The sequence below is a fragment of the Fringilla coelebs genome, assembly GCF_963513975.1.
Source record: "Fringilla coelebs genome assembly, chromosome: 3".
NCBI classification, from domain to species: Eukaryota; Metazoa; Chordata; class Aves; order Passeriformes; family Fringillidae; genus Fringilla; species Fringilla coelebs.
In genome coordinates, this window is record NC_140030.1 from 30,449,438 (window position 1) to 30,471,577 (window position 22,140).

The 22,140-nt window shown below is 44.0% G+C and overlaps 1 protein-coding gene across 4 annotated transcripts in view; it reads left to right on the forward strand.

Annotated features, from left to right (window-relative positions):
* Window positions 1–601: 601 nt before the first annotated feature.
* The window catches only part of RIMS1 (regulating synaptic membrane exocytosis 1), a gene marked incomplete at both ends in the record, with an annotated part of 301,933 nt that continues 280,394 nt past the window's right edge, over window positions 602–22,140 (forward strand). For all 4 annotated transcript variants that reach the window (XM_084203372.1, XM_084203370.1, XM_084203371.1 and 1 more), the window contains one exon: window positions 602–765. In XM_084203372.1, coding sequence (XP_084059498.1) covers window positions 602–765 — 164 coding nt within the window. The remainder of the gene's footprint in view (window positions 766–22,140) is intronic.

Here is a 22,140-nt window from a genome sequence, read left to right on the forward strand (position 1 = left end):
GGAGCCGGGGTCAGTCAGCTCCGCGGCCGTGCGGCCGCCGGGCGAGCCCGGGGGGCGGCGGGAGACAGAGGCGAGGCCGGCCCGGGTGCCCGGCGCGGGCAGGGGCAGCGGCGCCGCGCCTCGGACTCCGCCTCACCGGCACCGAGCTCCCCTCCCTCCCTCGCTCGCTCGCTCGCTCCCTCCTCCAGCGCCAGGCTCGCAGCAGCGGAGCATCGCGGCGGCAGCACCCGCCCTTCCCGGCCGGCCGGCGGCGCGCACCGCCCCCCCGCTCCCGCACGCAGCCCGCCGGCGGCGATCCGGAGCCCTCCGCGCCACCGCACCCCCGCCCCGCACGCCCACCGCCGGGAGGATGGGCTGCGGGCGGCGGCGCGGCAGCCCCTGAGCTCCCCGAAGCCGCGGAAACAAAGGGAGCGAGCAGCGGCAGCACCGGGCCGGGGTGGATGCAAGCAACCATGAAAGGCTGGGTCTCCGCCTCCTCCGCTGCTGCCAGAGAGCTGCCGGCTGCCGCTGCTCGGAGGACTACCCTGTGAAGGGGGCGGAGGAGAGGCTGGCTGGGTTCGCCGTGCAAAGGTAGAAGGTGTAAGGGAGAGGCGGCAAGAAAATGTCTTCTTCGGTGGGGCCCCGCGGCCCTCGCCCGCCCACGGTGCCCCCCCCGATGCAGGAGCTGCCCGACCTGAGCCACCTGACAGAGGAGGAGAGGAACATCATCATGGCAGTGATGGACCGGCAGAAAGAGGAGGAAGAAAAAGAAGAGGCCATGCTCAAGTAAGCAGACGCTAGTCATTCATTCATTCAGGCACTCATTCATGCACCGATCGCCGGCGGGTGGAGCGGGCGCTGCCACCGCGGGAGCCGGCCGGTGCCCGGAGTCGGCCGGCTTCGCCCTGCTCGGCGGGGCTGGCGCCGCGGAGCCCCGGTCCCGCTCCGCTCCCGGCCCGTAACTTCCTCCTCCCCCACCCCGGGCAGCTCCTCCCGAGGCAGCACCGCCGGGGGAGCCCGGCACGGCGGGACGGAGCGGGACGGCGACCCTCCCCGCCCCGAGGGAGCCGGCGGCACAGGGCGGGCGGAAACCCCGACACGGGGTGAGGGGCGAGGTGGGATTCCTTTGGGGTCCCCAAAACCCCGCCTCTGCCAGGAGGGGCCGCTGGGTGGGGTTTCCCTCCGTGCGGGAGCCTCCGCGGCTGCCGTGCTGCCCCCGCCTGGCTCGGCCCCCGCTGCCGCCCGCCGCGGGGCCGGGGCGGCTGCCCCCGCCCGGCACACCCCCGGCCCCCGCTCCGCCCGCCCGTGCCGCCGGACCCGGCCCGCCTGCTGCCGGCTCCAGGGCGGGCAGCCACGGGCAGCACCGCACTGTGGGGCAGCAGGGCGTTCGTAATTAGGAAATAGATGGAATTAATCGCACTGCTCATTCCAGCGGGCGGGCGGGCGTGCGTGCGTGGTGGCGGGACGGCGGGGGAGTGGGTTTATCCCGCTGCCGGCGGCACGGGGAGGGTGCGGGGAACGCGGGGTGTGGGTAGGTGCCATGTTTGGAAACCAGATCCCCACAGCCTCTTTTGAACCTTTTCCCTCACCCCCTCGTCCCTGCCAAGCATCGCATGTGATCACATTTTTTAGCCTCCTCCGTCAGTCGGAGGCTTCAAACGTAACGTTGCTGAATCGCCTACTGCGAGTGATGAGAATAAACAGATTGGAGTCGTGGCCTGTGGAGGAGAATCACGGTTCCTCCAATTCTGACAGCCCGTCAGGCCTGCTTGCTCCGGGCGGGAGGCGGTGGGAGAGGTGACTGGAGCAGTGCGAGCCTCTGACGCCACGCAGACCCTCCGTGCCACGGGAGGTGTATCCTTACCTCACTGCCGCCTGCTTGCGTGCACCTGTGCTCGGAGGGGATGCGCTGAAGCTGTGACGTGATCTGGGTGTTTCTTTAGGCTGCATCGGAAATACCCACTTGAGCCATGCAGGTGCCAGCGCGTCCCCACGGCTGGGGACCCAACCCCCGCAGGCTCCCGACTTCGGCCCCGCACGCTGTGCGTGATGAAGCTGGGACAGCCTTTTAGTACAGTGTTGTCCCTGTCCCTTTCTATTCGTTCTCGACTCTGAATTTTTACAGGGGCTACTCGAGATCCGTGCAATGGTGGGTACTGAGGCCCAGCTGCCAGTGCTGTACTGGCCGGGAGCTGTCCGGGACTGTGAGGCTTGGATCTTAGTTCAAGACGAAGAGTTCAGTTTGCTGTTGCAGTTCATTGTGCTTGGGGTGTGGCTACCCTTGGAGGTGGGGTGATTGGAATGAGAAATGTTCTGCGAGAATGCATTGTGTTAGTCACTCTGGGGAAATGGCAGTGAAGGATCCCTCCTCAGTTTCTGTTCATCAGAAAAAAATTAAATAAAGGAGTAGCTCAAAGGCTCTAAACTATATGTATCTTTCTGTCTACTTCTCTACAAATATTTAGCTTTTATTCTTTGAAGGAGATACTGGTACTGTGATGATGTTGTAGAGGAATACTATAAATCTTACTGTGAGAATGAACTTCTGTTTGTAGAGATGGTATTTTATCAGTTCTATTCTTGCCAACATTGGGTAGAGAATAAATTTTCCTCCTTTTTTCAATCCGCCCCCTTTCTTTTTCTTTTTCTTTTTTTTTTTCTTTTTCTTTTGCATTGGTGTTTCTGAATTCTGGACTGATACTTCCTTTCCTATGAGATTATGGGAATCTTCAGCAGTTTCACTAAATGAATTTAGGATACTTAAAATACAATTTTTAGAAGAAGGCGAAAATGGTGCTTTGTGAATTCAACTAGAAATTACTTTATATTATCTTCAAAGGTTTGTAATACCCAAATTTCAAAGTTTATTTCCCTACAAAAGTTCTTTCAAATAATGAGAATAACAGTGTATACTCTCCATTGGCCTGAGAAATTGTGATTTTAAATAGATTTCTGTCTTTATTTAAAGAGCCAGAAATTAAGGGAAAATACATTGGAAAACTTACAAACCAGTATCCTCGCTTTAGCTATATTGTTAGTTTGTAAAAATCAAGTCACAGCATATATATTTTTTAATGGGTTGTGATTCAACTCTTAGAGAGAGCCACTAGATTTTCTGAGGTGATTTGCCTTTTCGCTATGCAGAACACTTACTTTCTTTTTGGGATAAGAGTTTTACACACCTTTCCATGGAGTAACTCTAAATTTAAAGACTGGAATTTTGACAAGAATTTGCTTCCATAATTTTTTAATGAGTTGTTACAAATATACAGCGGTGCTATCAGATGACACAGCTATATTATAAAGTCAGATATCATCACCAACCCTTCCTATTATCTTTGTTAAAAGATTTTCTGATTATCCAAATGTCTCAACAAAACTGCCACCAGTTTTCATTAAAACCACCTGGTGGAGAAATGTTTCCATCTGTAACACCCACATGCAAATCTGTAATTTTCCCTGAAAGTGAAGCTGAGAATCAGTGCTGCAAACTAGGCTACCTTCAATCCTGGGCTGATCAGAGGCCGGATATGTGCTGTCTCATGAATCATAAGGGCTAAAAAGGGTGCAGCATTTCTCTCCTGTTCTGGATGTCCTGATAGCAATGAAAGTTTCTAAAACAGTACTTGTAATTTTCCTTTCCAGCACTCCTCATAGCAGAAAACAATAGGAAGAAATGTTGGTTAAATTACTATATTCTTCCCACAGTGGTGATAAAATTGTGGATCCAGGGGAATTTGAAGTGTTTGTGTGAATGGACTGTATGGATTTCAGGAGAAGTGGAAGCAGTTAGGGTCATCTGTAAAGAGGCTGTGTCCCTCTCCTTTGGCCCTGTACCTCTCTGTCTCCCTGATCCCTGTTTCTGACTCTGAGCTAAAAGCCTCCTTGTAAGCCCTGTCTGCCAGTTCATGCTGACATCAGCACGTACTGCAGTGTGCCAGCCGCGAGCAGGGCGCTCCACAGGGCACAGGGCTGTGGACACTGCGCTGCTTTCACTGCCTGTACTGGAGCATTACAGACACATCCTTCCCTTTGAGACCACCTGCTTGCTGCTTTCCAGGAACTTGCCCTATCTGTCAGTTTGTTGGCCTGCTGAGTTTCCTTCAGCTGTGTGGGGCTAACAGAGCTTGTCACCCCCCTAGGATAAAGATGTACATCTTATACTGGTCACAGTGACTTTCTTTTACTAGGTCAGTGGCAGGGACCTTGTCCTCCCTGCACACTTCTGAAATCAGATTTCACACTGCTGTCGGTGTTTGTGGAAGGGGAGCACTTAGCTGTCCTATGACTTGTTGAATGCCATGGAGTAATGTGTTGAGGAGTTTGGGCTTTTGTGAAGGTTCCTTCTTTGGCATGTTTTACGAACACGGCTTGAGGAACACTTTGCCCTTAACTGATTGCCTTGAAATTGCCTTCACATTCAAAGGCAAGTTCTGCATTCCTTCTGTAACAGGGACAGTGTCACCAGGTATTCCTGAGACCATATCCATGCCTTCATTCAATGAACTGTGGTCCCAGTCTGTTGCATGGCACTGAAGACTCAAATCCACATAAACACTTTGATGCTTGCCAGGCGCTAAGTAGAAACTGAAACCTCTTCAGTGCGGTCTCACAGTCTGGGAGTAGGAAGCAGGTCCTCTATCTCATCTTGGAGCTTCAAAGCTTTGTGTTTTGTTCCTCTGTGGCTGGGAGAGCATCACTTTCCTATTTGCCACACCTTTGAAAACTGCATGGAGAACAGTCCATGCAGTTTACCACGGTGTACTTAACTCCCATCCACTCTTGTTTCCCTGTTTCGCAGTGACTTTGCCAGATTTTCTGCATATCTCTGAAGACTATAGTCTCTGTTATTGCTTTTAATAGTACTTGGCCTTAGACACCCAAGTTTTGCTGTTCTTGTATGAATAAATGTTTGCATAGAAGAGTAGTAAAATGGCCTCCTCTGCAGACTAATTCACATCGGAGGCATTTTTTCCTGTTTTGCTTGGTAGATACTTCTGTAGCTGGAAGGGAGGAGTTTCATGTTGAGTGGCTGATGTCTAGCCTGAAGTCCAGATATTGCCCAACAGGTGACTGATGTGACTAAAAAATTGTGAAGAAGCATGAAAGGGTAAGTTTTCAATAAGACTGAAGAGCAAAACAAACCATCATTTGGAAAAGTGTGTGTGCGTGTGTGTAAAACTGAAAGAAAAAAATAGTTTGAAGATTCAGAGTGTACATTTAAACACTAGGTAGCCTGAGACAACTATTTTACTTGTGGGTATAAGGTGCCTTGAACTGAAAAAAACACAGTTATGTACAGCAAACTTTAATCACGGAGAAATCACAGAATTATATATATGTGTGTACTTAAGAAGAAGTTTGCTTCTATGTAGTTGTGTGCCTTATCTCATTGGGTTAGGCAAGTGCTGAGTGGAAGCTGTGACAGCTGAGAACACAGCTAGTTGAGTTCCAGTTCTGTTCAAATTTTGGCCAGTAATTAGGAAGTGGTTTCTAGTTACCATGGCATTCATTTGCTGGAGCAAACTTAAGAGGGGATAAAAGCCCTTACTAAGCTTGTGGTGGGACAGAAGAAGGCTATGAGATTGTTGGCTGAGGTACTGGCAGTAGTAGGAAAGTTAATTAATACACAGGATATGTTTTGTAGTTTTGTACTCTAATTGAGTAGCTTCAGTAGAGGGGTAGCATGTACTTGAAACCTTCCCATCTTAAAACTTATCTCAGGATTTTTCATGGCAGTTAATAATTAGGGAAAAACTGATGCTAACACCCTATTTTGATCACCTAGTATGGTACACAAGCATAATTTTAATAAAACTCATCTCTCTAGAATCAACAGGCATATTGATGATGAGCAGCTGCTCATCTTTCAGGGCTGCCAAATCCTGGTCACTTGCAGTTGATGAGAATATCTATTTCAGGGTTTGCAAAGTAACTTCTCTATAATTCCCTTGGGGCGCCTGGAAGCTTCTAGCCTTCACTACTGTGTAACTGAAGATTAACCGATGACCTGGAGGCTTGTGCTCTCAACCAGTTTTCTGGAGACGGTGTCTTTCCTTCTCCCTTTCTAGCCCTTGGACCACACCTAACATGGTCAGAAAACAATGAATACTGCTCAAAGGGGCAGCTGCTGCCATCCTCTTTTTGTATAGTACCTATGGGCAACAGGAGAAAGTATGGTTCCAAGACCACCTTAGCCTGTATGCTGTAAGTCCCTGGCAATAACTGCCCTTCCATAAAGAGCAGGGAAGGAAGAGGTAGGATCATTCTTCCTCCTTTCTGTTGAAACTGGGCCACTTTCCAGAAATAAAAGCGAGAGTGAAGGGGCCATCTTGAGGAAGTCTGGCTTTATCTTATCTCTAGATTGAAAGGTCAAAAGCCTATCTTTATTTCCACTGAGAAACAATGGAGGAATTGCAGGTTCTGGGAACTGGTTGTGCATTTGGCACCAAGGAATTAAAGGATGAAATAGATAAACAATACCAAGACTCTCTCCTCTGATTCAGCCATGCTCTTATTTATTCTTTCCATGGCTGCATGAATCTCACTTTCTCTGCAGTGGAGCAGGAGGAATGGAGGCTTCTGTTTGAGAGCCTTTATTTCTTCCTTTGTACTTAAAGCAGTTTGGAACCGCCATGTTTCAGACCCTATGGTGGTGTAGGGAGCAGAGAGCAGGTTGCTTACTGTATATGCATGGGTATTTGAAGCTCCTCGAATCACCCAGAAGCACTTTTCAAATATTACCTTGCACCTCTTCCTGGCAGTGCCAACTCTGATCCTGACACTCGAGCGTACAAATCCAAAAGGAAACAATTTTACTTCTGGAGATTGTCTGGTACAGCCCCTTACTGAGAGCAGGGCCACCTGCAGCAGGTAGCCCAGGACCGAGTGCAGGTGGCTTTGGAGTATCTCCAAGGATGGAGACTCCACAACCTCTCTGGACAGTCTTTTCCAGTGTTCAGCTACCTGCACAGTAATAATTCAGATGGAACTTCCCATGTTTCAGTTTGTGTCCATTGCTTCTAGTCCAGTTACTGGGCAACTCTGGGAAGAGTTTGGCTCTGTCTGCTTTAGTCCTCCCCACTGGGCATTTACACATGTAAAAATCCTTCTGGGTCTTCTTTCCTCAGGCTGGACAGCCCCACTCTCTCAGCCTTTCCTCCTGTCATATGCTCCCATCCCTTGTCTGTATTTATGGTTCCTTGCTGCACTGGCTCCAGCACGTCCTTCTTATATTAAGGAGTCCAGAAGTAGATTTATCATCCAGACGTGGCGGAAAGCAAAGATCATCACTTTCAGTCTGCTGGTGATGCTTTTCCAGTGCAGCCCAGGATGGCATTGGCCGTCTTTGCTGCAACTATGTGTTGCTTGCTCTCGTTCAGCTTGGTGTTGACCAGGAATTCTCAGTTGCTTCTCTGCAGAGCTTCTTTCCAGCTGGTTGGCCCCCTTGGATTTTTCTTGTGCAAGACTTATGCTGGATGTTTTCTGGTTTACAAGAGAGACTGGTATCTAAACATGTTCTCAAATCATTCAGAGAAAGGATTGCCTTGGTCAATGCTCCTCACCCTTTCCTCTTTACTGCCCAAGGCCTTTGCTCAGAGGGGACAAGAGAGAATTTGAACAGTGTAGAAACTGTTTTGGCCTTTTGGCCAATGGAAGCATCAGAAGGAATTTAACAACATTTGAAGCTTCAGGTTTTCATCAGTCTGAGAGGGCAGGTACGGCCATAAATGCGTTTTGATAAAGAAGACAACTTGTGGTGACCTCAGAATTGCAAGGAGTGTGTTCATGCCTTCCAGGGCATTTCAGAGAATTGATAGTGATTTTTTCACTTGAGGGTGGACTGAGTTTTCTAAGGAGACTGAGGATTTGAAACATATTCAGAACTGAACACAGTCACTAGCAAGGCAATTATGAGGCAGTCATTGACTGCTCTACTGGGCAGCCATCTCATTGCTGAGGAGGAGCAGGAGACTGTCAGCAGACAATAGCAGATTGATAGGCATTTCTTAAAAGCTACAGAAGAACAGGAGGTGATAGGGGATGACAGACAGTAATAAACATTCCTGCCATCTTTTACACACAGGCTTCAGATTGGCAAATGTTGAGCTATCGGAATGTCTGAGGTGCAAACTGTTGTCCAGAGCTCTTTTCTGGCCCCAGTTTAAGTGGTTTTATTGAAATCCACAGGGCATTATTTCTGCGCATGCATCTTCCCACATGATTCTCCGCTTGATGCAAGATTCTGCCGGAGCTTCATTGCCAGCTTTGTCTGACATTGCAGTAATACTTTCTAACTAAGAAGTCTGTCATTCTTCAAACTCCGGGCATTATCTGTGCCCTGCAGAAGGGTAAAGACAAAGACTGTGTGAAAAAACATGATCTCTGGGCAGGAACTTTTCAAAGTAGAGAGTTGTTATAAACCTTATCTTATAGGGAATTATGTAGAAGAGGCTTCTTCTTAGAGGGGGAGGGTACTATCATGATGTTTATTTTTCTGGAAGATAGCAGAGGGAGAACAGCATTAAGAGAGATTTGAAATTCTCAGTCTTGTCAATACCCTTTTATTTCTGAAGACTTGTACAAAGAATTTTTTGCATCCTTGGGTAGGAAAGAATCTAACAAAGATGTAGCGTGCTTCCTTCATCAAGCGGTTACTAAGCATTTTAAGACTTGAGATTAATGCCTTAAGAAAAGGCTATTTAAAAATACTGCTGCCCTTGTATTCAAGCTTGTTGAAATGCAGGCATTATTGAAGGTGGAAAATGACAAAACTGAAATTCTGTTTTGGGTTGCCAATAGTTAGAGCCAATTATAATTTCCAGCTCATTTTACCTTCTCCTTTGCTCTACCCACTGGTGGCTGCTGCATTTGTCTACTCCCCTGGGCCTATCAGTTTAATTAATAGATGTTAGCGTGCAATTATGTTTTAGGGGAAAAAGCTTGCGTGCCTATAGTCTGAATTCAGTTCCCAGCAATGATGAAACATGTAAAAAAATCTTATGTCATCAGTTACAAACACAGAGTGAGTAGTTTCATTCTGCTTTTTGAAAATACTTGCATAAATTTACAATTACTGAAGTGATTTAGACCTCACCAGATTTACACCTCTGTATGATTTGCCTCAGTCAAATCCAGGTTTTAGATCTGTAAGGATGCAGATACCTTATCAGATATGTACATCTGTCAAGAATTATGGTTGTTTTATCCCTTATTTTATACTTCATAGATATGGTAAAATATTATGCAATGTTTATAGTGTAGCTTAGTTTGGGAATCTAGACAGTATATTTTAGTCAGACTTACTTTTGATATTCACAATAAGCAGCAGAAAATAATACAACTATGAGTCTGATTTAATGGTTTCTTAGATAAGATAATTGATAGGGATAGCATTGCAGTTCTTTGTACTTAGAACTGAAGTAATCATCTTCGAAATTTGATTGCATGTCAGATACTTATGTCCAGAGAGTTTTAAGCAAGAAAGCCATGTTCCAAATATATTTTCTGGCACTGTAACAGAGGCCAGAAGAGCTAGTTGCAATTTTCAGAGTAATGACACACAAAACCGTTCATACAGTTGCCACCTTCAGAGGCATGAAGAGACACAGCATGATGAGTAACTGTTTCTAGACAGTTCTGGATTGCATTAGAACACCTATTTAGGTACAAATTTCAGGGTTTCCTCACATTATGTGTGTCTCATTTTCAGTGTCAGGACTTAATACACTTTGCCTATGGTAAGCGCTGTTCATACTATCGAAGATAAGGGAATGTACCTGTCTGCATATAGAGTTTTTTCAGATATCTGTAATAAAAACATAGTGTTAGAAATCTCCTAATGTTTTTGTCTGTCTTTCCTATTTTAAGGCCTCCTGGAGTCACCGAAGATCAGTATATGCCCTGAGAGTTGCTTTTTGATCAGGGATGAGCCCAGCAGATAGGGCTACACTTCTTAGTGATGACCGCGATGAATTTAGCAAATTAACTGTTTCAGATATTGAGGATTTGAGGTGTAACCAAAAAATAATTTTCTGTGTATTTTGGGCTTTAGATAAACACTAAATTCTAGTGAATTTCCAGAATGGTTGTTTAAATGCCTTGCTTCAGAATACAGTTATTTACTTTAAGATCCTTAATTGAGAGTTACTTTTTGAACTTCATTATGTGAAATTTATTAGGACATTGGTTATGAATGGAACACATCCCAAAAACACTATTTTAGTGTAAGTACTATTATATTGCAGGGAAAAAGGGTACTACTTTTAGCAAGAAGCAGAGCACGCTGTTCTGAAAATTGCTAATGGAAGTCTTCACACGCTTGAACGACCTAAGTGTGAAGTGTCTTCTCAAGTGTTTCTCTAGGTTACCAATACTGCATACTCTGAATTAATCAAAGTATTTATGTATCCAAAACTCTGTCTACATCTTATTCTAGCAGGTCTAATAAAAGAGCATACATTTTTTTTGAACTTTGTTTGGACTGTGAGCCTAGCGAGCGCTAAAAATCTTTTAGCCACTACTCCTGAAGATTTTGTCTGCATTTTTGTAAAATATATATTAATTTTAAAGTCTGTGAATATACTGTGAAGGGTTCAAAATCATATCCATAAACTAGGATTTTGTAATCCTTCTATTGATACATCATTCTCTATTCTTTCCTGATACTTAGAAAATCTATGGTCCTACACTGTACAAACTATCCAAAGTTTTCACCGTGAACTGCTTATATCTGTGGTTATTAATCATGTTAAAGATTAAATGTTAAATGTTAAAATAGGATTTTGCAAGAAATTACAGTGAATCAGTTTATGTAAGAAAAGGCCAATCTAGGAGCTGAATGATTGAATATGTTTACTTGTGTTTTGATTGAATATGTTTACTTGAGTTTTGAGTCATGATTTTTTAGCGTAACTATTTTGTTTTAGTGATTCCATAGGTCTTGGAAAAAGCATTATTACCTGTGCAAAACCACATGTAATAACTGTCTGAGCTTTCTCATCTGTTTCTTTGCACAATTTCTTTAGTACTTACAAATTCTAAGAAAGCAGAATATTTTTAAATTTATATTCATTATTCTCTAAATATTTAACTAGCTTTTTATATTAAGTTATATTCAAAGTAAAGTCACTGCACTTTTCCTTATTTGCAGTATTACTTTAGAATAATTTTGACATTTGACATCAGGAAACTAAATTTTGTACTGATTAAATGATACTGCACAGATATATATGAAAAATGTGAAAGCTTGAGCAGTAAAATAATATGAAAAATCTATAAGTATTTTAGTTACTTTTAGTGATGTCTCCTTGGTACCGGTATTTATTGCAGAAAGTTTGACATTGCACGACAAACTTCAGCTGTACAGTTTAGTGTTCTGCTGGTCATAGGTATAGACATAGAACAGGAAGGCAGCTGTTTGATGGAGCACATGGAGCATGAGCTGAGGCAGTTTAGAAGAAAGGACAGAATTTATGAGGGCTCTAGATCATCCTAGGTTAACTCTATTGATTTTGGCCCAGGATGCTACCTGCAAAGTGTCAGGGTAATGGGTTTGCATTTTATGGATGAGAATTAAAAGAGGTTTTATATGTGTATATATGCTTGTGCCTAAGAATATGGAACTAGGCTGTACAGAAATATGTACAAGTTGCTTTATGGACTTTAATTGAAATGTTACGTTGCTTAGTGTTGCTGTAAACACGCGGAGTACATTGGTGAAAGTTGTTAAAGGGCTGAAAACTGGACAATTTTGCCTGCAGTCATATCTTAAGGACAAGTGACACAGTTGCTACCATGGACCAGCAAAACATATTTCTGTGGTCCTGTGTCTCTGCTGAGTTTGATTAACTGTGGTGACTCTCTGCCTTGAACAAGTCTCACTGGAAGCACATCTGTTAACTGGAGTACAACCGAAGAGTTCTTCAGTCTGCTGAAAGGGGATACCTCTGCATAAATCTTGTGTTTTGCAGACCGAAGCACATTTTACTGAAATGCTTCCAGTAATTGTTCAGTCACATCCCAAGCCTTACACAGAAAGTAAACCCAAGAAAAGTGAAACCAAGGCATGGCTACCTGCTTTTCTGAAAAAAATAAAAACAAAACCAACCAAACAAAAACCCCAAACAAACAAAAAAACACCCCACTTTATTTAACACTGTTTAGAAGTGTATCTATATTTTTAAATGACTTTGTGTTCTGCATGCCCCTAACTTCCTGCAGTCTTGATAGTGTATATTGTTTTCCTTTTGTTTCTCCAAGAAGCTGTTTTTCAATATGCTCACAAAAAGGAACTGTATTTACTCAAAAGTGGAAATTGCAGAATTATATCAATTGATTCTTCTAGTGTATATGTAAAAAGTGTGTAAATTCCTTTGAGATTAAATGCGCAGTACATTTTTCTTGTATTTCAGAGCAAAATTAGATATTGATTTTTTAATGAGAAATCTATTCTGAAAATATAGAACCTCACTAATATATTATGATTCTTGTATTTTGTGTTTTTAAATGATATTATGTTGATAGTAGTTTTTATATTTAAAAGCTCTCACTTTCTCAAGCAAAATATCTTCATAATTTATCTTGCAAAGGGTTTTAATATCTTTCTTCATTAGCTTAAAGCAAAACACTACCCCTTAAAAAGGTATTTTTCAAACAGTTATCCACTCACTTAAAAAACTATCAGCACAAGTTCTTGGGTATTGACTGATTAGTTCAGGGATTCAGCAGGAATTTACAGGTTTGTTCACTGGTAAGCTCCCTTTTTCTGGTGGGCCTGTTTCAAGTTCTAAGCTTGTCCCTGTCTGACCAGGTTTAAGCTGTTCATGTAGAAAAGGACCTGGGGAGTTCTGGTCACATGGCTGGTGAGACAATGCTCTGTCTTTCATTCAGCCAAGGTGATCTGATTCTTTCTTTCTTGCTTTTTGCTCTGTATGGGATCGAAAGGAAAAAAGCTGAGATTTTGGTGATGTAAAGTAAAATTAATGATATGAACAATATGGGGGAAGAGTCTTGAGAACAGCAGCAACAGGAATGCTCCTTGTTATCAAGGGGGTTTGCCCTCTTAGTTTTTTGCAGGGTTTGTAGTTTGGGAGTGCATTCAGCTCTATCCTTGAAAAATTTATGTTCGTGTGGTTTTTTCTGCCTGCATATAAGTGTTTGCCATATTTCTCTGAAACCAACACCTGGACAGAGTGATTAATGGTTTTTGTCCCATTCTCTTTAGATTACTGCAATGTATTGTACTGGGATTAGCCTTGAAACTTCCTGTTGATCTCATACTGTACCATTTTACTTTTCCCTTTGCTTCCTATTACTTTTCATCTTAATACAAAGCTTTCCTTCCCATCTACTGGTAGACTAAGACCACAGAAGAAAGCCTTATTTAAAGTAGAAAAGGCAGGTAACTTTCACATACAGCTCTAGAGAAGAAGACCTAAATTTGAAAGCTTTCTGTGAAAGCCAAAGTTTGATGAACTTTCTGTGAGGGCAGCTCACTAGTTATGTGGAAGTTGCAGGGATGGAAAGGAAGTAGTCCTCCTGGCAATTTACTTAATGGTGTGAAATACCAGGTGTTAAAATTTGAAGACAGGCACTTGCATGTCTGGAATTCATAAATAAACCAAGAAAATCAATGAGTGACTTTGGCAACTGCCACCCTTTTGACTCCTTTGTCAGAGGCCAAGAACGGAATGAACAAGAAAATTAAAAGTGTTTTCTCTGCAGGAAAAAGAAAAGTACATTTTTCTCCAGGCTAAAGTTGAGGTGACAGAGAGTACAGGAAAGCTTTTATTGCTGTGTGCTCTGCTGGGTTCAATGTGGCTGGATGCTGGGTGGCTACCAAAGCTGCTCTGTTGCTCCCTTCCTCAGCTGGGCAGAGGAGAGAAAATATAATGAAAGGCTCATGGGCCCAGATAAGGGCAAGGGGAGATCACTGAGCAGTTACTGTGGTGTGCAAAACAGACTCAGCTTGTGGAAATTAATTTAACTTACTGCCAGTCAGAATCAGAGTAAGATAATGGTAAATAAAACCAAGTCTTAAAACACCTTCCTCCACCCTTACCTTCTTACTATGCTCAACTTCACTCCTGATTTTTTCTATCTTCTCCTTCAGCATAGGGATGGAAAATGGGGGCTGCAGTCAGTTTATCACATGTTGTCTATGTCATTCCTTCTTTTTCAGAGGAGAACTCCTCACAGTCTTCCCCTGCTCCAGTGTGGAGCAGATCATCTTGAGTGCCATCATGCAGAGTGTGCGAGACAACCAGGGGATCAGGCCCCGCCAGCCTGGGTTTAGGAAAGGCAGGTCCTGTGTGACCTGCCTTTTATGGTCTCCTTTAATGACCAGGTGACCTGCCTAGTGGATGAAGGAAAGACTGTGGATGTAGTCTTACCTGCACTTCAGTAAAGCCATTGACACTGACTTCCTCTGGAGAAAATAGCAGCCCATGGCTGAGACAGGTGACCTCTGATCTGGGTTAAAATTGGCAGGATGGCCAGGCTCAGAGAGTTGTGGTGAATACAGTCACATCCAGCTGATGGCTGGTCACTAGTGGTGTTCTCCAGGACTTTGGTATTGGGGCCGGTCCTGTTTAATGTCTTTATCTGGATGAGGAGATTGAGTGCACCCTCAGTAAGTTTGCAGCCAATGCCCGGTTGGGTGGGTGTGCTGATCTGCTGGAGGGCAGGAAGGATCTGGACAGGCTGGATCAATGGACCAGAGCCTACTGTACGAGGCTCGACAGGAGGCCAGGAGCTTGGTCCTGCTCTTGGGTCTCAACAACCCCAGGCTGTGCTACAGGCAGAGTGACTGAAAGGACCCAGGTGAAAGGACCTGGAGCTGCTGGGTGACAGTGGCTGAGCATGAGTCAGCGTGTGGCCAAGAAGGCCAATGGCATCCTGGCCTGTGTCAGCAACAGCGTGGCCAGCAGGACCAGGGCAGTGATTGTGCCCCTGTACTGGGCACTGGTGGGGCCACACCTTGAGTCCCATGTCCAGTTCTGGGCCACTCACTACAAGAAGGACACTGAGGTGCTGGAATTAATCTAGAAAAAGGCAACAGAGCTGGGGAAGGGTCTGGAGCACCAGTCCTATAAGGAGCAGCTGAAGGACCTGGAGTGTCCAGCCTGGAGGAAAGGAGGCTCAAGGGTGATTTGTCCCTCTCTAAAACTCTAAAAAAGGAGTTTGCAGCCAGGTGGGGGTTGGGCTCTCCTCCCAGGCAATCAGTGACAGAAGAGGAGATGGTGTCAAGCTGTAGCATAGGAGTTTCAGGCTGGACATCAGGAAGAATTTCTTCATGGAAAGGGTGGTTAAGCATTGGAGTGAGCTGCCCAGGGAAGTGACTGAGTTGTTCTCCCTAGAAGTGTACAAGGAAGGACTGGATGTGGCACTTAGTGCTAGGGTTTAATTGGCAAGGTGATATTTGGTGTAAGGTTGGACTCAGTGATCTTGGAGGTCTTTTCCAACCTTAGTGACTTTATGATTCCATGATTATCCCAGTAGCACTGACACTGATGGGTTTGGCCTTGGCTATGCATCTTGGAAGGCAGCTGGCACTGGCTCTGTTGGACATGGGGAAGACTTCGAGCAGCTTCTCACAGGAATCACTCTGTAGATCCCCAGCTACCAAAACCTTGCTACACAAACCCAATGCAGTTCCATAGTTTGTCAGAATCTAGCAGTCTGCAAGCTTTTTTATACTGTGAAGTTAAGTCTTTCTTATTTGGCAGCAAAATATCCTTAGGAGAGCTGCATGCCAGGACTGTCAGCATCCTATTTTTATTAGTTCCCAAAATATGTTTTGTTTTATGTTGTAAGCCTGAAAAGTACTACTAGAGTTTGTTCTCTAGAAGACAGTTCAAATCATGCCCTATAGTAATATGGTTCTTCCCAGCTGAATTCATAACCGTTTATAAAGTTATAATATATGATTCTCTTTCTCATACTGTATTTTTCATTAAGGCTTTCAACTTTACTTACCTTCCAGATGTTTAAATCATGGTGGTTACCTGGATATATATGACATCTATTTCTGACTTATTATATACAGTGTATCTAGGACATCAGAGTTCAATCTGAATTATTTTAGGAGCATGTGCAGTTTTTCTTTTTCCTCATTCCAGGCATTATAATCATGTTCTTAATAAAATAAAATATTAGCCAAATCAAGCTGAGTTAAGGAGCCATTCTTAACATAATGAATTGAATTTCTGTTTAAGGTGAGCTTCCTGGAAAATTGTAAGGAAAATGCAGTGTTGTTCAGTGCAAATGTCATGCTCAGTTCATAAAAAGTTGCTGAGAGGACAAACTGCAGTCATTGTTCAGAGATACAAAGCACTGTCCAGTCATGGCAGAGGGTATGCTGCACTGTCCCTGGGGGTGTGGTGTCAGCACTGAAGCTGTGCTGTTTTTTCTCAGGAGGGGATTTGGTTGTCTAAACGCAGCTGGTATTTGAGATGTCCAGTGGTATTACTCCTTGACTTTAGGAGTGAGGACTGAGTGGGAAGCTGGTTGCTATTGTAAACCAGGTTTTGTAGCTGTGGGCAGCAGGGAGTGGAGGCAGCCTGGAAGCAGGTGTTGGATTCTGGAGCAGACCAACAGGGAGCTCCCTTGAACCTATCCTGGGTATTTCCTCAAGTGGAAGTGGCTCCCAGACCCTTCATGTTTCATTGCTGGACACAGACAGCAGTGGCAAAGTTTCAGCTCAGTCAACGATTCTGAGTGGGTTTTCAGACCTGTACAGCAGAAAGTGTGCCACTTTCTTCAGATCCCTCCTGCATAATTTTTGAGATCACTATCTTTCCTTAGGGGATCTTTCATTTCTCAAATAGTATTATGGCTGTTGAGTCTAGAGCATATTTCCTTCCATGAGAAGCAGTACCTTTTGAATGTGAATTATCATTAAACTGCCATCAGTGAAACTGAGATTCTTTGATAACATCTTTATTTTCTTTTATTGCATTAAACGTAAGCTTCATTTTAGCTAAGGTGTTTTAAATGCCCTCAGAAGGTAACCACCAGATTAATGAGAAAAGTCTGCAAAATAGTCAGCATTTTGCCTTGTGCTGGCAAGGCTATTCACTAGAAAAGCTGTGGTTGCTTAGTTGCTATGGGAGAAAAGAAATGAAGAGATAGGATGAGAGTGCAATCATGGCATTGTGAGGGACAGCAGAAAAAGGGAAAGGACACAAGTAAGAGGGAAACTATAAGAAGGTCCCTTGAGGCAAGAAGTTGGACTCAGAGGGCATTACAGGCAGTGCTGTGGGGATCAGAAGAGGAGGAATATATGGCAGGAGCAAGATGTTAGGAGAAAACTGGAATTAGCTGGGATGGGAGTCTGGAAGTAGGCTGTGAGTGCTGCAGCTGACTATACATCTAGTACAGAACAAGCGTGAAATAGCACTTCTTCACACTGAGAACTGGGTAATGAAAAGTGATGGATCCTCTGGTAGCAGACCTGGGACTTGCTTATTTATGTGTCTGTTTCCCTTTGGGCTTGAACTGGAGATGGTTAAGCGCACAAATCAGAAGGAGGTGAACATTTATTTTCAGTGTGATAATAAATAAATTAGAAGGCAAGTAGAAAACACAAAGGTTTAGAAATCCTCAAAGTGTAAGCTACCCTCAAGACTGTGAAGAGAAGGGTCTGAGTCATTAGGTTCAGGCACTTGAGGCTTGGCAGCACTGCTTTCACAGATCTCAGCAGGCTCAGGTGGTACAGCAAGAGCATCCGGAAACACAGGGTAGTTTGACTGAAGAAGGAAGTGCACAACTCAGTTCATTTGAATTCCACATTCCCAGAAAATAATAATTTCATAGTATTATCTGATTACTCTTTGGCTGCACCATACCTTCTCACTAAAAGATAGATCCATGTAAGAGATGTGGTCTGATTTAAAAAAAAAGGTTGGTTAGGTCTCCTTGTTTGTAGCAGAGGACTTGGAAACGAAAGCTCAACCATATCTTAGAGTTCCTAACCTGACGGTAGTAATCCACATTATTATTTTTCAAAGCAATTTGCTATGTTAATTCAGTCTCAGAATTTTAGATCTTTTTTGAAGCTCCAGAATTGGCTTTAAGTACTTGGAATTTGCTTTAATCTTTTTACTCATGAGAAGAATTCTCCCTCTGTTTAGGAAAGAGCCCCTGCTACCACAGGAGCTGTATGATGGAGTTTACAGAAATGCCCTGAACCAGATTACCTTCCTAACAGAGTAAGCAGAGATGAGATTTAAAGAAAGTAGATCTGTTTTGTTAGTCTCAGGGTTTATAGGCAGGGTGCCATGTCCCCTGTGTCTGTCCAGCCTTGTCATCTCCAGCCTGACATATTGGAGGTTATGTGCATGTACATATTAATCTGTGCAGGCTCGGTGCCTGAGGGAACGGTGTGTGTTTGTGTGTTTTTGTCTTTAATTAAAGGTGGCATCTCTGCTTTTTTGGGTAGGTGAAGAACGGAGCTAAAAAGAACTGATTAAATGGAAAGAAAAGGAGTAAAGGATGTTGACATTTGAGGCAAGTACATCTAAAGCCTCAGCAGGTGAGGAGAAGGGTGAATAATGGGGGCCGAAGAGTTCACTGTACAGTAGAAACCTTAATCAGAATGTGTAAAGGTCCCTGCTTTGCTAAATCAGCAGCTGCTCTTGGCTGGGAAAACTCCTTGGCACTTTTCTGTAGTTTTTTCCCTCAGTACAACACTCTGGTGTGTAGGGATAACTCTTTGGTTCCCAGGCAGTGTGTGGAGATCTTCCTGGTGTGTGTGTGGCTGTGCATATGCCTATCATATATGGGAGTTAGCATTAGAAAACTTTGCTCAAGTTTTTAAGATAAACCACGTAGGTGTATAATCTCATAGCTGCATAGTATCATTTGAGATGAGGAAGCATGCTTTAAGGCATCTTATTTTACTCCTGCTGTGGTATCATGGGCCTGGTTGGCCACTTCTAGCACTCATCCCACCACCTGGAATGTCTGGTTGTTCCTCTCTGCATTCTCCCCTGTGGTACAATGGAAAAGTAGTGGAGAGAGCATGTAAATCCTATGGAGGTAACATAGAAGTCTCTGCCTTGATCCTGCACTGTGTGATCCATCCTTCTGAAACAGATGGAAAGGGGAGGAGGAGCATTTCCAGCTCTTTATTGCCTTTTCCCCTCCAGTGTAGAAACTCCCATTTGGCTACACTATGAATCTTCTTTCCACAATTAAAGATTGCCACACATTAATACTGTGATTAACACATAACTATGCCTTGACTCTCCTGGGCTGGTGTAGCTCTTTCTTCTTTAGATGTTGGAGAAAGTAATGAGTTTTCCAAAGTGATGAGAAAGAGATAAGCAGTAGTGTTATCTTGTATCTTGGCAGCCAGAAGATGGATGTTGAAGAAGCAAAGAAGTGTTTTAGTGCTATATTTGGAAGGGGTGACAGCATGACACAGTCTTGGACTAAACTTCAGTTTTGGTTGTTATTAATGACCTTAAGGATTATAGGATGTGGACTTTAATATGAAACAGGTGTCTGCCCTGAAACAGTGTGCTTTATAAGGCATGCACAATGAAATCTCAAACTGAAATAGATGCAATCATGCCTTCACAGCTACACAAGTAAATGGTACTGTTCACAGAGTGCTGCTGACCACAAGTGTGCCCTTGTAGAAGCAGCAGCTCAGCCCCCCAAAAAAAACCCCTGCTCTTCAATGTGGGATACTCATTAGACTTAAAAAAAAAAAAAAAAAAAAAAAAAAGAAAGGAAAAGAAAAGGAAAGAAAAGAAAAGAAAAATATGAGAAGATGGGGGAGAGCCAGAGAGACACAAGTTAAGTTGGAAAAGAAGGAGACACAAGTTAAGTTGGAAAAGAAGGTTGAGGAATTTAGGATATCTTGGGTTTGTACTAAGAAAAGGAGGAAGGAGATGGGTATTTCAAATCTGTAATATGTTGTAGCTTGGGACTGACTGTTTTGTATTTCTTCCCCAAATTACAGAATAAACACTTTTGTGGAAACAAAACTTGACATCAGCTACTTGGTTTGTCAGTGATGTCTTGCTCCTGTACCAACATGTGTCTATTAATTTTGAACTTGTAATTTCAAGAAGTCAGAATATGGTAGTAATGCTATGATTGCTCACATATCTTGGAATCAGAGAATCATAGAAACATAAAATGGTTTGGAAGGCACCTTAAAGACCATCAAGTTCCAAGCCCTCTGCCATGGGCAGGAGCACCTTCCACTGGACCAGGCTGCTCAAAGGCCCCAGTCAACCTGCCTGTGAGTACTTCCAGGGATGGGGCATCCAAAACTTCTCTGGGCGACCTGTTCTAATCCCTTGCCACCCTCAAAGCAAAGAATTTCTTACTATTATCTCATCTAAACCTGCCCTCTTTCAGTTTAAAGTCATTGCCCCTTGTCCTGTCACTAGATGCTCATAAAAGTCAATCTCCAGCTTTCTTGTAGGCTCCCTTTAGGTACTGTAAGGCTGCAGTTAGATCACCCCAAAGCCTGCTCTTTTCCAGGCTGATCAGTCCCAGTTCTTCCAGTCTTTCCACATAGGAGAGGTGCTCGATCCCTCCAATTTACTTGGTGGCCCTCCTTCAGACCTGCTCCAACAGGTCCTTCCTGTGCTGGGGACCCCAGAGCTGGATGCAGCAGTGCAGGTGGGGTCTCACCAGAGCAGAGGAGAGGAGCAGGATCACCTCCCTGGCCCTGCTGCCCACGCTGCTTTGGGTGCAGCCCAGGATACAATTGGCTTTCTGGGCTGCAAGGCCACATTGCTGGGTCAGGTCCAGCTTCTTCTCCACCAGCAACACATGGCTTAGCAGTGATTGTCCTTCTCAGCAGATCTGCCCTAGGTCTGTTCCTTCCCCAGACTGGATTGGTACCAGGGATTGCCCTGACCCAGGTGCAGCACCTTGCACTTGGTCTTGTTGGACCACATGAGATTCCCGCAGGCCCAATTCTTGAGCTTGTCCAGGTCCCTCTGGATGCCATCCTGTCCTTCAGGTGTGTCAGCCACACCATTCAGCTTGGTGCCATCTGCAGATGTGCTGAGGGTGCACTCGATCCCTTTGTTTCTGTCATTAATGAAGGCATCAAGTAACACTGGTCCCAATGCAGACACCTGATGGACAGGACTCGTCACTGCTGTCTATCAGGATGGTCATCCATCATGAAAGCAGTGTGATAATAATATTCTGAAAACAATTTTTTTATCATTTAATTTATGTGAAACACCTGAAATGTAGTAACCCTTGATATTGAGTTGTCTACCACAACTGATAGGCAACAATCGGATTGCATGCTGGGATCCAGCACTTCTGGAGGGGTCACTCTAAGACAATTTAATGGTTTACTTCTCATGTCTTCAGTACTTTTGGTTGAACTTAGATGGTAGGGTTTAGCCAGAAGTGCTAACTGTGATAGGCTTTTTCTAATTCAGCTGCTTGTTTGCCAGAAATTATAATCAGAGTATCTGATTTTTTTGCAGAGGTGAACTATGCTGCTGTGATGCTGGGTATAACAGTAGCTCTAAGACTTCTAGTAGTCCTATAACAAGTGGCAGGAGCAATTATCAATCATTGTCATCCAGAAAATTTGTCATTGTTCTGGTAGTGCTACTCTGAGATTCATCCTTCTTGATTTCACTTTAAGAAAGAATTGTTAGGTTATTGGGTAGAGACTTGAGATACAATTAACTTTTGTGTGCTGCCACTCTGGGGAAGTTGGAGTCTGCCTGTACCTCAGGTCTGCTTTTGTTAAATTGAGATAATGCTTTTCTCTTCCTTTCAGTTGTCCGTCTTCTTTCTTCAGATTGTTACTTGTCTCAATGTCACTCCTTTCCTATGTGTTTGGATAATCTCTAGGCTTTGGTCCCAAGAAGGTCCATGGTCTCAGTGGAGGTTTCAGAGCTCTCTGCTGCAAGACAAAGCAATAACAATAAAAAATCCAGATAACCAGCTTCGTTGATGTCTGCAGCTGGATCTGACTTCACCCTCTGTACCAGAATACAAACTGTCTGGGATTCTATCTGGCCTGCTACCTCCTGGATAGTGAAACCTTATGATTTGCTCAGGGTGATAATTTCTTAAGAATCAGATATGAATACAAATAATTGTGGTAAATAAAGATATAAATCTCCTGCATATGATACATGGTGCAAGGGATTGCTATTTCAC